At 37.1% G+C, this 21,552-nt stretch overlaps 1 protein-coding gene and 1 long non-coding RNA gene across 5 annotated transcripts in view; one reads left to right on the top strand and one right to left on the bottom strand.

Annotated features, from left to right (window-relative positions):
• Nucleotides 1-4,006: 4,006 nt before the first annotated feature.
• Nucleotides 4,007-20,885, top strand: LOC115427958 (uncharacterized). Its single transcript, XR_003936563.1, has 3 exons — nt 4,007-5,171; nt 20,289-20,290; nt 20,853-20,885. It is a non-coding gene; the product is annotated as an uncharacterized LOC115427958 (long non-coding RNA).
• The window catches only part of adgrb2 (adhesion G protein-coupled receptor B2), a 448,357-nt gene continuing 434,009 nt past the window's right edge, over nt 7,205-21,552 (bottom strand). For all 4 annotated transcript variants that reach the window (XM_030146710.1, XM_030146711.1, XM_030146712.1 and 1 more), the window contains 2 exons: nt 19,766-19,819; nt 7,205-9,431 (listed from right to left, as the gene is read on the bottom strand). In XM_030146710.1, coding sequence (XP_030002570.1) covers nt 9,255-9,431; nt 19,766-19,819 — 231 coding nt within the window. In that variant the 3' untranslated portion in view covers nt 7,205-9,254. The remainder of the gene's footprint in view (nt 9,432-19,765; nt 19,820-21,552) is intronic.

The following is a 21,552-nucleotide window of genomic DNA, read 5'->3' as shown; positions in this document are numbered from 1 at the left end:
TTATCGATTCTCATTGGGTGAGGGAATAAAAGAATAAAAGAGTACAAGTGGGTGTGTTTGTATCAACTGTCTTTTATATTTCCATTATATTTCCATCTCTGCACAGAAAATATAACATATACAGTATGTGCAAATAATAACAGATAACGCTGGGCCTGGGGGGGGTACAGTGAAAGTGAAACTAAAGACGTTTTACTAATTCCTCTATTGCCGCATGTGTCCACTACATCAAACCAGTTCGACTCGGCCTGTCTCCTGTTGTTGTGCACCTCATTTCCTTTCCCCTGCCTTTGGAAACTTGTATTTGGGTACCACGTTTGTTGCCCACAGCGGAACCGGAACCGGGTCCAGCGTTCATTCTGCCTCTACATTCACAAGCGTCGCTAAGTCGTGTTTCAAATACGTGACATTCCTGTAAATGAATCACATGCTGTGGACAAATGTTTTCAAATATTGGAGGGATTCCACCCTTTTGAAGAAATGGAAGCTTTGCAAGTGTTCCAGTGAACCTGCTGTCGTCTTTTTAGACCATTTCTGCCTCAACGCCATGTTGGCTACGTTCTGACCAAAACAATGCAGCATACGCATGATGTCATCGCGCATGCGCAACGGAGGCGGAATCGATAAGCAGAATCGTTAAGCAGGCAAGCAAACGATTCCAAGGAATCGAGCAACAGGGATCTGGTTCTCAAAAAGAACCGGTTCTCGATTCCCATCCCTACATACAGTCACGAAAAAAAATATTATTAAGCCATTAAAAGTCATCAGAAACAATGGTTATGCAATCAAGTACTAACTCCTGTGTGTATCATGTGACTAAAACAGACAGAGAAGAAAACATGGAATACCTAAAAGCACTGTTTTTGTCAGTACAATGCCGTAGACACTGATGTAAGAACTGAAGTGATTTTGGTTATTATCAAGAAAACATGGAAAATGGATAGACATCAGCTCTGAAATTCAACTCTTATGAGCTATTTTTGTTATCATTATATTTGTCCAAACAAAAGTACCTTTGGTTGTACCGGGCGTTAAAATGAACAAGAAACTGAAGAAAACAAGGGGTGGTCTAATAATTTTTTCCACAACTGTAATATCAGTCATATGTTTATACACTGATCAGCCAGAACAATCAGACAAATGATAGGAGAATTGGTAAAAATACTGATTATTTCCTTAAAATGGTACCTTTCACTGGGTTTGGATACATTAGGCAGCAAATGAGCATTTAGCTCTCGAAGCTGATGTGTTGAAAACCAGCAAAATGAACAACAAAAGGAACTGAGTGACTTCGAGCAGGTCCATATTGTAACGGTGATGACTGGCTCAGAGCGTGTTTTTGGGTGTTCCCGGTCTACATTGGTTAGTACTGACCAAAAATGGACATCTTAATCTCAGGACAACTGAGCATTTGTGGGAGGTGTTGGACAAATAAATCTGATCCATTGGAGGTCCATCTTTCTACTTCCAGGACTTCAGGGGTCTGCTGCTAATGCCTTGGTCCAGATACCAAAACATTAATAATAATAAATGCAAAAGTCTTCTCAGACCACTTCAATTGCAATACGCTTAGAAGGTGATGATGGACCCCCCCCCCCCCCCCAATTTATGTTAAAATACTATCAACCACTGCAGCTTTAAGGATCCTTCCTCGATTCGCACACCTTCAGAGGTCTGTTTGAGTCTAAGACCTACACAATATTAGACAGGTGGTAATAATAGCCCTGTTCAAAGTTGGTCAGATCCCTACTTTTGCCCATTTTACTGTTTCTAACACATCAACTTTGAGGTCCAAATGTTCTTTTGCTGCCTAATATATCCCACCCACGGATAGATCCCACTGGAGTGAGATCATCAAAATTAACCCATAAAGACCCAGTGCTACTTTAAAGGCAGTTTGCAAATGAATTTTTCTGTCTATTTAACCTTTCTTAAGTGATTTATCTCCATTTATTATAATATTATCCTCTATATTTAGCCTTTTTCAATGCAAATCATGTATTTTCCTGTTTAATTTCCTCTATTTAATTTATATATTCATGAAAACTTAGGGCTAATTCAAACATTATTATATCAAAACAGAGAAAACTGAAGAAAATGTGAGTTCATCAGCAAAATACTGTCATTAACTGAACATAAACCAAGTGTCTCCATCCACTGTGATTTATCCAACTCCATGGGTTTTACTGGTGAATCAATTTTACAGAAAATGAAGGTGTTCCCATGGTAACTACGTAGCCTCTGGACGTCCAAATGGGTCATATGTGATGACAATGAAAAGATGACAAACTGTATTTTACACCAATTATTTACATGTACTGATAGGATTAGTGGATCAACAGATTTTAAACATTTTAGATCAGTAGATGCTTTTGGTCCCGAGCAGAGGTTTCTGTCTTTATATTGCCTGTCAGTGGTCATAATGGTATTGCTGATCAGTGTATTTGTAACCTAAAAAAAAAAACGGCAACCTTCTGTAAAAGTTGGCAAATTGTGTAAAAAAAGTGGAAAAAGAATGCAATGATTTGACATTGAAAACTTACTGAAAACATACCAAATGTGTGCTGCAGTCATCAAATGCAAAATTACACATTTTTTTTCTGTGTAAATGTTAAATTGTGAATAAAATATGGGTTTGAGAGTTGCCCATAATTGTACTCTGTTTTTATTTAGAATTTACACAGCATGGCAACTTTCTTTGGAATTGGGATTGTATGATTTTTCTATATTAGTGGCCCCAACAGATGGGGTCAGAGTACAAGGAAGCGTTTTGTCCGACTGATCCCAAACACAGTGACCACTCATAACAGGATTTACCCAAACACGCATAGAACCTTTCCGATGATCACTTTCAATATGCACGACAAGTTTACTGCATCGTGTTTCCGCCGTGTCATTGTCTAAAACCCCCAGTGGAACTTTTCTTTCTTTCATGTTACTCGGCGCTATATAAAACTTTGAAGACATGCCGTTGTCAGCATCAGAACAGGCTAATCTCCCCGTGCTGTCAGGGACATGCAATAGCGTGCCCTGTCTTTACTGTAAAAATCAAGCAGAAGGAAGCACTGGTCTGAGATTTCTGATAGAAACGACTGAACTCTGAGTTGACAATTGCTGTTCTTCCTTTAACTTTACATCTGTCTTCCTTCACTACTTGTCACAAACGTTTTCTTAGGTCACTCTTGACAAACCAGTCCTTCAACTTAATTACTCACACACCTCTGGGGAGAAAAAAAAAAAAATCACGAGGCAGTCTAATCACTCTGGTGCCAGAGGTAATGTGAAAGCCTGTCTTGCTTTTCTTCTGTCAGTATGAATATCATCCTCGGGGCTGGCCTCTATTTCCTTCCCTCTTTTGACCCCTCTCTCTCTCGTGCTTCCTCTTACCCTCTCACTCCCCGGAGAAAGTTCCAGTTGGTGGCCTTTCTCCAGGGTGACTTATGGCAGCTCCATGGGCAGACTCATCCACACTTAATTACCCACAAGCCCCTTGGAGGGCAAATGTCGAGTGAGTGAGCCATGCGCAGTGTGTCATATCCCTCTTGTTCCTTCATTCCTTCACTACTGACTGGACTCTTTATGTCCATTGTGGCTGTTCTCACCATGTTACGTAACAAAACCATTTTTGTAAAAGCTCCATTTCGGAAGAGGATTGTTATTAGCATAAATATTGCTCAGAGTTTATCCGTCTTAAATGAAATAATCACTTTGAATTGACATTTCCCCCTTTGGTTATTCCAATGCAACATAACTTCAAACCCACAGAACTGTTCCTCTTACATTTTCAGACAGACCAGCGGGGCCTCTGATTGGTCACAGTTAAGCTTCAATGCTTTTGGGTAACAGAGTTTGTCATGCCCAACACCCAGAGTGATATTATAAAAACATGGGATTGTGAGTACACTGCAAATCAGGAAAGAGCTGGTTGTCCTTAGCCACAGATGTCCTTGAAGTAGCACATAGGCACATACAGCACAAGGCAGTCAAATGAATTTGAAAATTTATTTTCATATAAAAAGACACTATGAAAACATTAGAGGACTACTTTGTACAATCTTATGTATAAAAAGAACAGAAATGAGGGAGAAAAGGAAAAGGGAGGACTCAGTTATAAATCAACTGGAATGTCGGGTGGTTATAGCAGTTGGTTAACACCTAAGCATCGAAGGCCGAGGGGTGAAGGTGAAGGTGAGCACAGGTTTGGATTGGCATCCACCACAGAAGGAGCAGAACTACCTGCTTCTGATGTACGGGTCATTATGCGCATTTAATCAGGCTTTCAGCACACACAAAGAAAAAGATGACAAACAACAGCTGACCTGCATCCTCTCCTCTGTCAAACAGGCTATCATAGGAAAGATTGTAAGCTTTGCAAGATGACCCTCATTGAACCCAAACAAAATGTGGTGACACTGAAGTCATACTAGGGCTACTTCACACCTGACCTTCCAGACCTGGGTTTTTGTTACTTTGTGTGTTTCATCCAGTTGCATTTGGCTTCACACATTAAATACATTTACATGCTGTACCTGCTTTATGTTGTTCAGATTGTAGAGGTATGCATTTCATCTTCAGTTCTGCAGGTAACCTTTACTGTTTGAGAACTTATTTTGCCAAATTATCCACACAGATAATATAAGTTGATTTTTCTTTTATTTTTTTGTTGGCCCTTATTTCTACCATAAACTCCATCTCCAACTCACAGAGAACCAAATGGCACCACTGACCCTCGTCAACAATTCTCCAAGTAGCTACTCATGGCACTACGTGAGCTAAAAAAAATTTCCCAAATGATAAAAAGAGATGTCTGTAAAACTGACAGGATAACTATAACTCCAGAAACAGGTTGGGTATTATTCTGTTTACCATGTTTTGAATATGAAATTCTTGGCTGCTGCTGTGGGCTGCTTAACATGCAATTAACCCTGAGGCCAGAAACAGCTTTGGTGCATGTGCCAGTGAAAAACATGCCATTGTGGAGTCCGACATCCAGTCTTTTACAGTGCAATACTTTTTTTTTCTTTCTTAATAGCTGACAATAGCTGAACATAACCTCCTAGAATTCTTCTGTGTCTGAACAATCCAGGTCAAGTGTTTTCACACTCGAAACAATCTGAGCCATGGTTCGCTTTTTGAGCCAAGATCATCCATTTTTACCCCGTCCCCAAAGGGTATTGTTGTTGGTTTGTGTTTCACTTTAGCTGCAAAACTACTGGTTGAATTCATACCAGACTGGGTTTATAGTGGGTTTATGCCAGTGACTCAGAATAGATGTGATTACATTTTGGGAAAAGTAGGTCACAGTTCAAATTTTTTATGAATTTTTAAAACCTTTATTTTTTCCCATTTACTTATAATGGCCGAAATTTGACTATGCTAACATCAACACACGCATAGACATGATGACATTAGCTGGATCGATGCCAAAAGAAGTTACAATACGTGCTTTTCTCTTTTGTTTCTTGAACCAAGGTTTGGCAGTTTTGTCATCGTCTCAGGGAGAATTTAAAAGTCCAAAAGTCTGGTTTAAGCAAGTTAGGTGTGAAAGTGCCCTTTATCTATATCAGGGGTGTCAAACATGCGGCTCGGGGGCCAAACGCGGCCCGCCAAAGGGTCCAATCTGGCCCGCAGGATGAATTTGTGAAATGCAAAAATTACACTTAAGATGATCACAGAAAATTTGGTTCAGGTTCCACATACAGACCGGGAAAAATATTAACATAATAACCTATAAATTCTTACAACTCCAATTTTTTCTTTTTGTAAATGTAAATATTTTCATGTAATTTTCCTGTATTTACACTAAAACAAACTATAATTTCACAGAAAACATAAATATCCTGAACAAATATGGAAAACCTGAAATGTCTGAAGAGACGTAAGTGTAATTTCGATAATATTCTTCCTGTTACTGAATATTTAGTGTATTTGTAGATCCACTGTGATCTGTCAGTTGTAATGAACATGACGTCAATGATAAACTGAGGCAGAATATTGTTAAAATTGCACTTATTTTTCTTAACAAATTTTAGGGTGTTCATGTTATTCACATTGTTTTAAAGAACAGTTTATAGATGTAAACTTTTTCATCATATAAGGAAAGTTTGGAGTTGACATTATTTATATATAATTATGTTATTATTTCACTGGTCCGGTCCATTTCAGACCAGATTTGGCTGAATTTGGCCTATGAACTAAAATGAGTTTGACACTCATGTTTTAAAGGATAGTTGGTAGATATAAACATTTTCATTGCATAATTTTACTTTTTTCACTCTAAAACAGAGAGGAAATTTGAAGTTGACATTATTTCTATATTATTATGTTATTATTTCACTGGTCCGGCCCACTTCAGATCAAATTCGGCTTAATGTGGCCCCTTAACTAAAATGAGTTTGACACCCCTGATCTATATCATTCAAGCAGCGTCTTACTTACCGTTCTTGAGGAAGAAACTAATACAATCCACCTCTCAACTGAATTACCATGCTGTTCACACAGTATACTCCGAACAAAACCCAGAAATCTCAAGGATAAAACGAACTGAAATCTAAAATGAATCATGAAAACTTGAATGGTCTTTGTTTGTTCTTTCTCTTGGTAAATGACTTGTAGAGGTTACCATGGAAACAAAGAGTACTAGAACATTTGTGTTAAGGTTCGTCTCTAAAATGTTGGGTTTTATCACTGAAGGTCACGTCGTTCGCCTGAGACTGATGTTTCTCTCTGCCGCCGAGTGGTGACCGCTGACATAAAAGTGTACAGCTGACCGACCGCTGCTGATGTTAGCGCGCACGGCGGGCGACGGTGCGTCCAAATCCTGAACCTCAAAGAAGGTCGAGAGAATGTGACCTTAGCGCCGCAACTCGAGACCAAACCTGCCCGGCTCCCTCCTGAGAGTAGCCGAGCCGTAGGTTTGCCTATCAGCTGATTAGCTTGAAAGGTTAGAAGGGCTGCACTCTTGTCTCACCATCTGTGCTGCGCTGCACTACTACCACGTTAGGGATCTTTAAACAGATGGTTTGAGGGCTGCATCGGAAAATGTCAGGACAAATCACCATCCCTTGATAATTACTGTTTTGAGCGCTCCCCTTCTTCATCTGCATCTTTGCCTCTAGCTCGCTAGTATTTTTGGTCTTTTTTTTTTTTTTTTTTTTTTTCTGGACTACCATTTTCTCTTGCATTCATTTAAAAAAAAAAAAAAAAATAGTCTCATCTCTTTCCCCAGATTAATGAGTGCCGCTTTGAACGCAGGCAGAAAAGTTATCAAGCCCTCTATAGAATTCATCCTGCATCCCTGACACTTTCTGCTTTGTCAGAGTGCGGAGGACTGAAGTGGTAATGTAGCAGCAACAGGAAACCGGTCATCCTCATGTCACCACTGACAGAATATGAAGCAGGATGCGTAACCACTTGTTTTTTTTTTTTTTTGCCATTTTCTCATCCGTCTCCCTGTCTGTCTGCCTGTCTCTTTGCATCCTCGTAGTGGTATAACCTCTGCGAACCCCTCACTGTGTTTCCATTTCTTTGCTTTTCTGCTGCTGCTGTGCTCACAAGCAGATTATGCAGCACAGGACGCTGTTACATAGCCGGGGATCCATGTGAACCAGGATTTATACATCTGGCTTCACTGCTAACATTAAGATTTCATGCCTTCTTGTAGCACGACGCCGGGTGGGCAGAATGAGCAACGGGAAAAAAAAAAAAAAAGATATGGAAAGAGGTGGAAGATGAAAGCAAAGGAAGGCATGTTTAGTTACTATGTTTGGAAAGGTTTTCTTTAAATTCACAATGAGATCCTTAGGAAAAGAAAGAAACGGTTGAAAATGGTTTCTAGTTCCACACACATCTCCTCAGGTTATCTAACAATAATTTGGTAACTGGAAAGAGGTAATTTGGCCCCTACGCTGATTGAAATTTCACTCTAAGCTTTATAAGCGTACAGTTTTGAGGAACGAGCGACGCTAAACAGAGCTTGCAGGAATTCCATTTGGGTTGAAATGACTGAGATATTCTCTTTTCTGAGCATTACTATGATTGGTGATGGCTGAAATGGATTCAGATGTTGCAATCTTTAAAGGCTTTTATCTCCAAGCAAGGGGGGAAAAAAAAAAAAACAGTGAAGGAGATGCGAGAATCTGCATGACAATCACGACCCTTCTTTCCCCTCGAGAGCAGATAACATGCGGCACACATTACCTCAGAAAGCAAGCTCACACTTATGTGCTGTATGTGTCCTACATCGTTTTCTTAAAGTTCCACATGGGTTAAATCTCACAGGAAAAAAAACAAAACAAAACAAAAAGGAACAAAAAGAGAAAAGGCAGCACAAGCACGAACCAAACCGTCATAAATCATCATTCTTCTTGAACGGTTAGACCATAGAACACAACTCAAGTTGGTAGTTATTTGTATCAGTCATATTTTTTTTTTTTTTTCATTAAAAGTTTCAAACCATCAGGGAGGACATTTTTTTTTTAACTAAATCACAGAAAATACACAAAAAGGGGAATACAATGTTGACACAGAGGATGTGAGGGGAATGGATGGATGTGGGATTATTGAACCGGAACCTGAAAAAAAAAAAGCAGAGGATGGCACGTATCAATGCAGCTCTTTCCACGTCTTCCATCCCCAATCCATTCAAATGACGAAAAGAAACTTAAAGTAAAAAGACCGCAAGATTCAGCGCTTTCGTCATCCATTAGAGGGAAAAAAAAAAAAAAAAAATGAAAGCGTGGTGCCTATGGGGCTACTAGTGTCAGAAACCTCAGTGAGATTTTTTTCCCCTTGCTATAAAAAGGAACGGTGCAGAAATATTCATCTTTTTCTTATTTTCCCCCCCCCCAAAATCTTCAAACAATTGAAAGAGATTTTGTTTTTTTTTTCTCCAGAATAAAATCAAGACATTTTTCTCAGAAATAAAGTTTTTATAGTTTTAGTTTGTTTAAAAATTTCTCTCGGTCACAGACGTGTCAAGCCCCTGTTCTTTCTTTTCAATAGTCTTTTGTCGAAAATATAGAGTAGAACAGTCTTCTTTCCATGTCTGTCCACTGCAGCAGTAAACAAATACAATATGGGATCCGACAGAGCACGTTGCAGGAGACGGGGAGCGGTTGTGTGTACGTGTTTTGCACTCATGTACTTATTTATAGATTTGCAGGAGTTCAGTATTTCCGTGTGCAGCTGGATTTCGGCATTGAGCGTGTGTGTATTCAAGTGAGTGAGTGTGTACGTGTGCGCGTCTTCGCACTTCACACTTCAGTCTGGAAGTCTCCCTCCGAAGACTCGGGCGTGTTGGCGGAGGAGGAGTCCCAGTTCTTATTGTGCAGCTCCATCCGATCCTGCTGCTCCCCAGGCACGATGGTCAGCTCAGGGGTCATGGTCTTGAAGCTGTCCCAGGAGCTCTGGTCCTCCGGGGTTGACTTGTCCTGATGAAGACGAGAAACAGAACCAGGTAAGGAACAACGACTCGGACATATGAATCTGTTCAAGAGCAGATGGAGTTGGATCTAATCTGGTTGTTGTTTCCATTAGAGCTGGGTAATCTGGAAGAAAGAAAGAGTCACAATCTGAGAACCGCAGTTTTTATCATCTCAGGTAGAACGGCGATTAGTTACAACCAAAATAAGGACGTTCAAAAAATTCATGGGAAGGAATGCTTCTCGGACCAAAAAAGAGTTTGTTCGAGGTGCTCTTTGGAAAAAGGGATTCAAAAAGTAGATATCAAACTGGAAGAAAAATCCAAGGCACTCTCTTTAACCCTTTCATGCACGAATTATGAGAACCTCAGTCAAGATTTTTTTCATGAGTGTTTTTATTCCTCTATAGGCATGAAAAAAAAAAATGTGATTGAATTTTTTAAATTAACCTATTTTTCATGGAATTACAAAAAACGTCCACTCAGCTGAACATCATGCATTTAATTTTAGAAGCAAAGAAACATGTATTTACTGATATACTATGAGGTAAAAACATTTTTAATGCTGCTAATTTGATGTTTTCTCACATTTTAACAATACCTGCATATAGATAATATGCAAAAAAACAAAACTGTTAATTACAGTTTAATAACAATTAGCATTTTTTTTTTTTTTTACAGTCAAACATGTTAGTGCAGATCAGATTTATCTAGAACAGCAAATTTACAGTAATGGTGTGAATTACAGTGTATGGGACGATACATAAGTATCCACTGTGTTGGCTGATATAGAACTAAAACAACAAAATCCATAAGAGAACCCCTCTGAACAGCTGTCCACTGTAGTGACCACTATGCATGAAAGGGTTAAACATTAAAATGCCTTTATTAACATGGCACAGTCATATCTAGACTATCTAGACCAGGGGTGTCAAACTCATTTTATTTCAGGGGCCAGATTCAGCTAAATTTGTTCTGCAGTGGGCCGAACCAGTAAAATAATAACATAATAATATATAAATAATGTCAACTCCAAACTTTTCTTTGTTTTAGAGTGAAAAAAGTAAATTTACATTATGAACAGGTTCACATCTGCAAACTATCCTTTCAAAAGATTAGAATAACATGAACAAACTGAAAGTATAAGTGTAATTTTAACAATATTCTGCCTCAGTTTATCATTTACACATGTACATTAGAACTTACAGATCACAGTGGATCTACAAACACACAAAACATTTAATATCAGGTAGAGTATTGTTAAAATTGTACTTACTTCTCTTAAGACATTAGAGGTTATTCATATTTTTTGCGAAATTATACTTTGTTTTAGTGTAAATACATGAAAATATTTAAATTTACAAAGACCAAAATTTGGAGTTGTCATTATTTCTCTGTTATTATGATAGTATTCTACTGGTCCTGCCCACTTGAGATTGAATTGGTCTGAATGTGGAACCTGAACTAAAAGGTTTGTTAATATCTTAGCGTAATTTTTGCATTTTACAAATTCCAAGGGCCGGACTGGACCCTTTGGCGGGCTGGATTTGGCCCCCAAGCCACATGTTTGACACTGGTGATCTAGACTCTAAATATGACCGTGCCATGTGAATAAAGGCATATTAATGTTTAAAGAGAGTGCCTTGGATTTTTCTTCCAGTTTAACATCTACAAAATAAGGATGTTTTTGGAATGAAAAGACGGTGTGATGACTTCTTTCGTCGTTGGTATTTTTTGATGAAAACAAATTAGAACATTTAGAAAAGACCTAAAATAAACATGAAGCAAATCTACATTTACGTCCACACAGTTAAACCTGCACCACATAAAATGACATACCGAAACCCAGAATTAAATCATGATTAAACTTCTGCAGCATTGACTCCTTTCACACTGCAAAAATCAAAAATTCCAAAGCCAGAATAGACTTAATTTGAAGGGGAATGGTTTCTAGTGTATATAGTTAACATGAGGCTAAAACAGTCTAAACTACATCAGTTCAAAGATCGTTCCAATGTAATTCTAACCCTTAGATAGACACCAGTGATCTGATGGACTTTAACCCTTTAGTATCAGGCAAGTGACTATTTTTAGTAATTTCCACAAACATTATAAGACAGTGACAGCAACAGTTCCAGTGAGTCAACAATCTCAGGTCCAATGTGGTCTACAGGGCCTGTAAGGTCCACCTCTGCATGAACAGGGAGTGGACCTGCTTTGTTACACTGGAAAAAAACAAAATCTTACCAAGTGTATTTTTCTCATTTCTAGTCAAAGTATCTCATCACACTTAAAATAAGACATAATCACCTAAAGAGGAACTTTTCAGTGAGATATAAGAACTTATTTTTAGACAATAGATCTTGAAAATCGAATTTCAAGAAGTCTTACCAAGATAATTTTCACTCTTTCCACTGGCAGATTTTTTTTTTTTTTTTTTTTTAAATTTATGCTTAATTCAAGGTTTTGGTTTGTTTTTGTTTTTTTTTTTTTTTTTGCTTAATTAAAGATTTTTTTTTTTCTTAATTCATTATTTTCTGCTTAATTCAAGACTTTTTTTTTTGGCTTAATTCAAGTTTTTATTTTGCTTAATTCAAGATTTTTTTGGTTTGTTTAATTCAAGATTTTTTTTTTTTTTGTTTAATTCAAGATTTTTTTTTTTTTACTTCACGCAAAAAAAAATCTGCCAATGGAACAAGTTCAAATCATCTTGGCAAGATTTCTTGAAATAAGATTTTCAAGATCTATTGTCTAAAAATAAGTTCTTATATCTCACTGAAAAGTTACTCTTTAGGTGATTATGTCTTATTTTAAGTGTGATGAGATATTTTGACTAGAAATGACAAAAACAGGCTTAGTAATATTTAGATTTTTTCCACTGCAGAATCCTGCTCTGACATAATTTTAACATAATCTTTCTGAGCTCCTTATCTGCAGTTCCCATAATCCTTGTTGTCTGCTCATTTGTGCAGTGAAGACACCGCAGGATAATCCAGACTTGTTTCAGTCTTCTTGACTTTACTTCATTAGTAGCAACTTAACACATTAGACAAACCTCTGCAGGTGAAAGCGGGTTAACCAAACACTACTTACAGTACTAACTCTTAAAAATCACTGAAATCATCTTAAATACACTTTCCATTTTAGTGAGATTAATGTAACAGCTCAGTACTTGGCCTATTCATAATGACAACTGGGGTAAATAAATTGAGGGAGCGATGTAATTTGTACAATTCTTCTGAAAGGTGGATGATATATTTTATTTATTTATTTATTTAATTTGTTTAATTTATATCTTTGACAGGGACAATGCAGTCAAACATAGCTGCAGCTGATGTGATGCATATAGAGTTTAAAGCTAGTGCTAATTCTCAACTCCAGTCCCCAGTTGGGTTTTTCCACAACAGTGCAATACAATATAAAATATACATCATTTAAAACAATCATACCATACAATTCAATAATCCAGTGTTGTATTTATATGATATGAAGCATTCATTCACTCACTCACTCTTAATTAACTACTACCTAACTACTTCATTTGGATGGTCCACAATATAAGATCATTAGATTGTCCACGTCAGACATCTCTATTAGAGGGGTACATCTGGATCAAAACTTAAAAATGTCTTCTTCAATTTGTGCATTTAAAAGAATGTATAAATCAACTATAATAACAAAATATAGAACATTATCTGAATAAGTGAACATCTTGTTATAATATAGAAGAATGCATAAGATAGTATTGTAATTATTTAATTAATACAGACTATCATGACTAGGAGATATTATCACAATTATTTATACATGTATTTGTAGTAAATATTTAAAATGCATATAAATATTATAGTTTATATTAAAAGCGGTTGATTATGCAAATCTGACTGTGTGAGGTGACTAAAAAAAGTGTATGAGAATGGTTTTATGCTTTGTGTTATTATAAAAATACATAAAAAAGTGTGTTTACAAAATAAAGGAAGTGGAATTTATTTAATTATTAGTTTGTAAAAAGGGGGTGGGAGTTTATAAGTTATACTACTTCCTAATCCTTTCGAGCACCGAAAAATGTAGTTTGACATGTTGTATGGTTCTGTGTTATCTGATGTGCTCCAAATAAAACTAAACTAACAAAAACTTACCTTTTACTGCTAATAATAATAATAATTAAAAAAAATAAAATAAAAAAAATCCTGCAGAAAGCAGGAAAAGTAATATGGATAGTTATACAATTATTCTGTTTTTTGATCATCTACTAGGCTAGCCAAACAGAAGTGAGGACGAATGATAACTCTATCGTCTAAAAGCCTCTTTATAGAAATATGATGTATAGTGTATAAGCTAAAGTACAATGTAAGCTGTGACCATACCCTGTTCTTAATGCCCAATTTTACAGATGTGAGTTTTCGTACTTGCATAGTTGCATTTGAAAACATGTTGACTTAGTGTTTATGATTCAGTAATCTGCTGTTTATTGAACCGTATGTGCATCAACACCATTTCTTGTGGAATAACAGATCATTACAAATATTTTGGATTCACTCACTTTTGTTTTTTTTTTCTCTCAGAATCAACTGGAATTAAAGAGCCTGACTTTCAGTTTGACAGTTTTGATTTGGGGGGGGGGGGTTTACAGCATTAGCAATGTTAGCAGAAGTTGTTAGAATAAAACCCGAACAAAGGAACAAAAAAACCCAAACATTGAAATTAGTATTGCTCTTTCTGGTTTTGTTCAAAATTTGGAGATATGCACTTTTTAAGGAAGCTGAATTTGACGTTCTGTATTTTTCTTCAAAGCTACCAATTATCAACAGACAAAAACATGCGGAGAGGAAATAATGGTTCCATTTCCTAAAAAAAGTCATTTAACCTCACAAAAAGCAGTGCCATCCCTCCTTACCTGCAGTAATAAGCACTTTCCCATCAAGTCTACCATCAAAAGAAAACTGTTCATTTATTCAGTGTTTATCCCCTCTCTTTCCAATCAGTGACTCTCCACATCAGCTGAAACCTCTTGCCTGGGGTCTGTGATCTCTGCATGTGGTCTGCAGATGTGCCCTCCATGCATGTAAAATACATGTTATGGGATTAATGAAAAACGTAATTAGAGGTAGCATTATGCATCAGATAAGGGCTATTATTCAAATTCGGACTTGCAGAAAAAAACTGTGCAGCGATAACGACTTCACAGATGTGAGCCGATCCCACACACGTGGCTTTCACTCACCCACATGACTCTCGGTAGAGGTGCAAAACATGCAAAACAGGAAAAAAAAAAGCGGAATACTTATCATATTTCTCACAGACATGATGGACACAACTGCAGCACAGGTTTTTAGACTGAACAGAGCCACGTAGAAACATTAAGAAACACATATATTCACACAGAATATCTTGAAGGTGTCCAAAGATATGTGCTTTGAAAAGATGGTGACAAGTTGTGACCTACAATATTCTTATCCAAATATCTGTGTGGAGCTAAATGTGTGGATAGTCACTACAAAGGCTGTAGATCCACTTGTTAAAGGAGCAAGGTTATAATAGTTTTGGATTTTTCATTATAGCTTAGTTTTATTTAGTTTTGACTTTTTTTTTTCTCTAGTTCAGTTAGTTTTAATTCATTTTAGAGCAGGTTTGCTAGTTTTTATTTTTTTCTAAATGTTTCGTATTAGTTTAGTTTTAGTATTAATTTTAGTTTTGTCGTATCTTTTCTCTTCTTCTCTGTCGTATTCACATAAATCCCAGACAGGACTCTGCTGCTTTCTCCTAACTTTAGTCTCCATGTTTCCAGGTAGAGCGGGGACCAGAAGACGACTGGAAACAACAAGTGACGGACCGTGAAGTGCCGTATGGTGCCGCTAGCTAAAACTGCTAGAGCAAAATAATTTGATTTCGTATCAATCCGGTGTTGACAAAGATGAAAACGAAGGGAATTTTATTCATAATTTTATACGTTTTAATTAGTTTTGTAAGCACACAATACAGTTTCAGTTAGTTAGCGTTTTTTTCTTTTAATTATAGTTTTTATTTATTTCAGTTAACAAAAATGTTTTTTCAATTCTAGTTTTCGTCATTTCGTTAGTTTTCGTTAACGATAATAACCTTGTAAAGGAGTGATATTTTTCTTTTTTTTAAACGGAATTATGCATTTTAAAACATTTCCCTGTGGTCTACATAAACTGTAAATGCTATGTTTGGGTCTGAATTCATTAATTCAACTCCACAGGTCCATCTTCAACCCTATTTTGAGCGCTGGCCCTTTAAATGCACATGAGCCACTTCACCCCCTCCAGGTTGTTGGCTGTGTTGCTCTGTCCTGTTCAAACGACAACTGAACATTTTAGGTAATCGGCTCAAAGTTTGGACATACTTTCAGTTTTTCGTACAACCGCTGCTGCTGACAAACAACTGAAATGTTCATCAGAAGTCTTGACCTTATATGTGCGCATGTCGTGACGTAACTAGTTATAAACTGTAACAAATTAAGCAGGAATTAAAACAGGTTGTAGAAATCCACTCGATTTTTGCCAAAATGAATATAAAGATAGCTTTGTAGCACCTGGAGGGTTCAAATTCAAACTGTATGAACTATTCAGGTCCAAATACACAAATAAATGTACCAAAGACTAATAAAAGTGGGTTTAACAAAATATGACCCCTTTAAAGTGACAGAGCACATGCATGGTTGTGGCTCATTCTGAAGGTCATATTATCCTTGTTTCTAAATTGGTAAGTTCATGTTACTGGCTAAACTGACCAGACGTTGACAATATTAACCCATAAAGACCCAGCGCTACTTTTGTCGCAGTTCCCAAATGAATTCTACTCCAGATCGAACCTTTCTTAAAGGATTTATCACCAATTATTATCATATTATCCTTCTGTATTTTGTAGTTTTTCAGTGAAAATCATCTTCCTATATTTAATTCTCTGATTATGTAGCTGTTCATAAAAGGTCAGATTTAAGTTCAAGGCTATTAAATCAGAAACAGAGAAAACTGAAGAAAAAGTTACTTTTTAAGCAAAGATATCATTAACTGAACATAAAAACAGGTGTATCCATCCACTGTCATTGATCCAATTCCATGGGTTTTACTGGGGAATTAGTGTTGTAGAAAATAACAGTGTTTCCACGGTAACTACGGAGCCTCTGAACGTTCAAATGGGTCATATCTGATGACCATGAAAAAATGACAAACTGCATTTTACACCAATTATTTACATGGACTGATAGGATTAGTGGATCAACAGGTATTAAACAGTTTAGATCAGTAGATGGTTTTGATCGCCAGTGGCTGTTTGTGCTACTTTTGCGGCAGTCCCCAAATGATTTTTTTTCTATGTATTTAACATTTCTTATGTGATTTAACTCCATTTCTGATAAAATAATCCTCCATGTTTTGCATTTTTCCAGTGAAAATCAGGTATTTTCCGATATTTACTGTACTGATCATGAAGATGTTCAACAAATTGCGATGAAAGTCAATAGTTATTGTATATAAAACAGAGAAAATTACAAAAAAAAGTGACTTTTTCAGTAAAATATATCATTAACTGAACATAAAATAAGCTGTTTTACTGGTGAATCAATGTTGTAGAAGATGATGATGTTTCCACGGTAACTAAAGAGCCTCTGAACGTCCATATGGCTCATATCTGATGACCATGAAAAGATGACAAACTGCATTTTACACCAATTATTTACATGGACTGATAGGATTAGTGGATCAACAGGTATTAAACAGTTTAGATCAGTAGATGCTTTTGATCGCCAGTGGCTGTTTGTGCTACTTTTGCGGCAGTTCCCAAATGATTTCTTTTCTACGTATTTAACATTTCCTATGTGATTTAACACCATTTATTATAAAATAATCATCCTTGTTTTGCGTTTTTCCAGTGAAAATCAGGTATTTTCCAATATTTAATGAACTGATCATACAGATGTTCATAAAAGCTCAGATTAAACTCGCTGGCCATTATATCAAAAACAGAAAACTAAAGAAAAAATGACTTTTTCAGTAAAATATATAATTAACTGAACATAAAAAAAAGTGTCCCCGTCCACTGTTATTTATCAAACGCCATTAGTTTATTGGTGAATCAATGTTGTAGAAGATGACGATGTTTCCATGGTAACTACGGAGCCTTTGAACATCCAAATGGGTCATATCTGATGACCACGAACAGATAAGAAACTGCATTTTACACCAGTTTTTTTGTACATATATTGGTAGAATTAGTGGATCAACAGGCATTATATATTTTATATCAGCAGACGGTTTTGGTCGGTGGGGGATGTTTGCATCTTTATGGGTTAATCTGGGGGTAAACTCAGCCCCCATAACACTTCCAACAGTTTTTCATTGCTGATCCTCTGCCAAAAACTGATTGCCGTCAGCTTTAAAGACGTTTACACTGGTTTAAAAAAAAAGACTACATTGCTCATAATCTCAGTCACAGAGCATGTAAAATCAGTGTTGCAAAAGAGACTATTCCTTGAACTGCTCTGTAAATGTCGATTATTACAGTCCAGTTGCCAAACACGGGCCTGAAGAAGAGATATGAGACATAAAAAAAACTCAGAATAATATTACGACATTGCACAGAATCATGTAAAGCCAACTTTAAATTGCAAACACGTACTTGGCAATGAGTGTGATTAGCAGTTAAAAGGAAAGCTGTGTGTTTGCTATAACCACGGGTGTAAAAGTTTTGAGTGCTTGATCCAGATCCAAAAGGGGCTGAATGTGGACCAACGAGAGGGGCTTCTTGTTGTTCCAGCTCACACTAAAATGCCTTTATATCGCACTCAGTAATGCGAGAATTTTCTAAAAAGTGTGATGACATTTCTGCTAAAACTTGATAAAATGTCTTAATAATGAATGTTATAAAATTCTGACTGATTATGTGTTCAAAAGACAGATGTTTTCATATAACTGCAATTTGCTTTTTTTTTGTAAGCCACATCCAGGACAGGTTTGTCCAGGACAACAGATGGAAATTAGCTTCTCTGCTAAAATCTGGTGCATGCATCTTGTTCTTTGCAACTAATGCCAATACACACTGTCCAGTAACTAAATAAATAAATAAATACAAATACAAAATCAAGGTTTTACAAGGTTATCCTCCTGAGACCCAGGAAGGTACAAGTTTTGGCTTTTTTACACTAAATAATCTCCTTGATTGGAAACAGCATAATGCCACAATTTTTTTCAGATAGATTTGTTTTTTCTTTTTTTTTTGTTTTCATGGAATATCCTTTGCAATGGGCAGTGTTTTTTTTTTTTTAAGTAAAGCTGAGAAACTCTCGTCCACTAAAGAGGACAAAAATGCATTGCTGAGTCTCAGGAGGACATAAAGTTGTGTTTTGTGCATTTTAACAGTTCGATCTAGATTAAGGTAGTTGTAGACGAAAGTAAACTGTGCGATACAATCAGTGTTTAGCAAACAATGGCAACATTTAAAGTGGAATGTCTTTGACTTTACTCATTGTAATTGATGCTGTGAATCAGTCAGTACATATTAGAAGTCAATATGACACTTTTGGCCCTTCCATTTGTTTTATCACGAGTCATAACTGGCTCTTCACATACTAACAAAAGCATAGATTTCAACTGTATCCTCATTTGGGGTAAAAAACATGATCCAGTGTTGTTGTGTTGCGCTCCGGCAACACTCCACCTGTGACACAGACTATACAATGTCTGTACTTCAACATCACCTCTTTCTGTTTTTTACTTTTTATTTTTATTCCCTCTTTTTCCTGCCTTCACTGCACTGACTCTTACCAAGTAGTCACATGTAATTCATTTAGTATTCACACCGTCAAACCCTGTCTATCTCTTCATCTGAGATACACACACATACACACACACACATATATATACAACTCATTGATCAGCAGCAGAGCACATCATCCAACACCCACCCACCCCCCACCCCCCTTCCCCACCCCCACCACCCCATTCCCACCCCCAACACCTCCTTGCAGGGTGACGATCATTGCCAGAGCACTAGGGGGCAATATCTGCCTGATTATCATTCTCCCTGCGTCACAGTCTGACAGTTGGTAAAATGAATACAAAAGGCATAATCTGGGAGCCAATTTGCATGCTAAATGCTGGCGAAGGAACATTTTGTAATGCAGGAGTGTGGGTAATGCTGCAGTTAAGCCCAACTTTATCCCTGGGAGACCAGGCTAACGCGATTGTGCTGCTACTGCGTGTCTATCCATTCCCTTTCGCCATCTCTGCCTGCCTCCATCCCTCCTTGCCCTGAAGCCCCATCTCATCCCTCTCTTTTTGCCTCTCTCTCTCTCTCTCTCTGCCAAAAAGCCCCTCTACTTACACTCGATGAGTTCTTTTCACCTCCGGCAGACGAAATGCTCCATCGCTTTTCCCTCTGTGGTGATGAAATGGGAGGGAGAAGACAGGAAGGGGTGACGAGAAAGAGAGAGACAGAGATAGAAGGGGGGGGAAAGAGAGAGAGAGAGAGGAGAGAGAGAAGAGGGGGAATCACAGTCACTGACAACTCTGCCCTGAAACAATGGTATTGTTCCCACACCTTGGACAGGTGAACAGGCAGTTGTTCCTTTGTGCTTACACCTTACCCCTTCTCTCTCTGTGTCGCCTTCTCTCTATTCCCCTCATGAGAATATATCACCCACATCATGCACACACAAACACAAAAGACAACAATCCCATGTGCGACATCACACACATATTCCAACTGTGCTGAAACGATCTGTTTTTAAGCAGCATCCTGAACTGACGATGGGTGTAAGTGAGGACAGTGATGGAAAAACAAAAACTACAAACCGCACAGTGCTAAGAAAAATTATAGAAGAGATAAAAGAAGGGATGGCATGTAGGCGTAGAGTAATCTGATTCTAAAAGCCGTAACAATGAATCTGCTGTGCGGTGCTACAGGCTTTGCGGCTGCATGTTGTCTAAATAATGGTGAAAGAGGATAACTAATCTGGTATCAGTGCCTTGATATGCTATCTACACTATCTGCATTATTGATTTGATACTGTATGTGTTCAAACAACACATAAAAGAGTTAAAGCTAGCCCATAAACTGGACATTGCTGACTCTATATGTTCTGCCTCTGGCTTAAACTCATAAAACTTACTACCCCTTCTGTACCTCTGCAGTGTTATCTGTCCTTTGTATTTATGCCCCACTCTGACACTTTTTAACCACGCCACAGTTTACAGTGGATCTGTTCAGTATGGGCTATGTATAGCTGTTTTGCTCACATTGTGTGTTGCTGTTCTAAGGTAACAGGTGTTTTCATCATTTGCTGGTCAAAGTTGAGCTTTTAAAAGTTTGATATTTTAGGTTAAAGCAGATCTGTTTCTTTGGCATAACCAATTGCTATAATCGCGCTGTCAGTTTGTGGAACCATATCCACCCCACCCTCCTGAAGGAGAGGCAAGGGGTATCGTTTTTGGTTCCGTTTGTTTGTTTCTTAACACTCTACCAGCAAAACTATTGGTTGAATTCATACCAAATTGGGTTTACAGATTGCCAGTGACCCAGAATAGATCTGATTACATTTTGTGAACAGTAGGTCAAAGTTCAAACTTTTTTTTATGAATTTTTAAAATCTTTTTTTACCCCATTTACTTATATTGGGCAAAATTTCAAATATCTGTAGCAGCAAAACTATTGGTTGAATTCATACCAAATTGGGTTTATAGATTGCCAGTGACCCAGAATATATGGCATTACATTTTGGGAACAGTAGGTCTAAGTTTCAATTTTTTTTTATTAATTTTTTTTTTTTCTTTTTTTTAATTTCCCATTTACTTATAATGGGTGAAATTCCACATGTCTGTAGCAGTAAAACTACTGGTTGAATTCATACCAAATTGGGTTTATAAGTTGCCAGCAACTCAAAATAGATCTGATTATATTTTGGGAAAAGTAGGTCAAAGTTCTAATTGTTTTTATGAATTTCTAAAATCTTTTTTTCTTCTGCCATTTACTTATAATGGGCAAAATTTTAAATGTCTATAAAAACATTAATTTTGTTTCAATTTACTTCAAATTTGGCACATATATAGAGGCAATTGATATACTGACATCACCACATGCATAAACATGATGACATCAGCTGGATTGATGTC

The sequence above is a fragment of the Sphaeramia orbicularis genome, chromosome 11, assembly GCF_902148855.1.
Source record: "Sphaeramia orbicularis chromosome 11, fSphaOr1.1, whole genome shotgun sequence".
In the NCBI taxonomy this organism is placed as follows: Eukaryota; Metazoa; Chordata; class Actinopteri; order Kurtiformes; family Apogonidae; genus Sphaeramia; species Sphaeramia orbicularis.
Note: the sequence above shows the minus strand (reverse complement) of the source record. Positions and strands in the feature narration are given on the sequence as shown.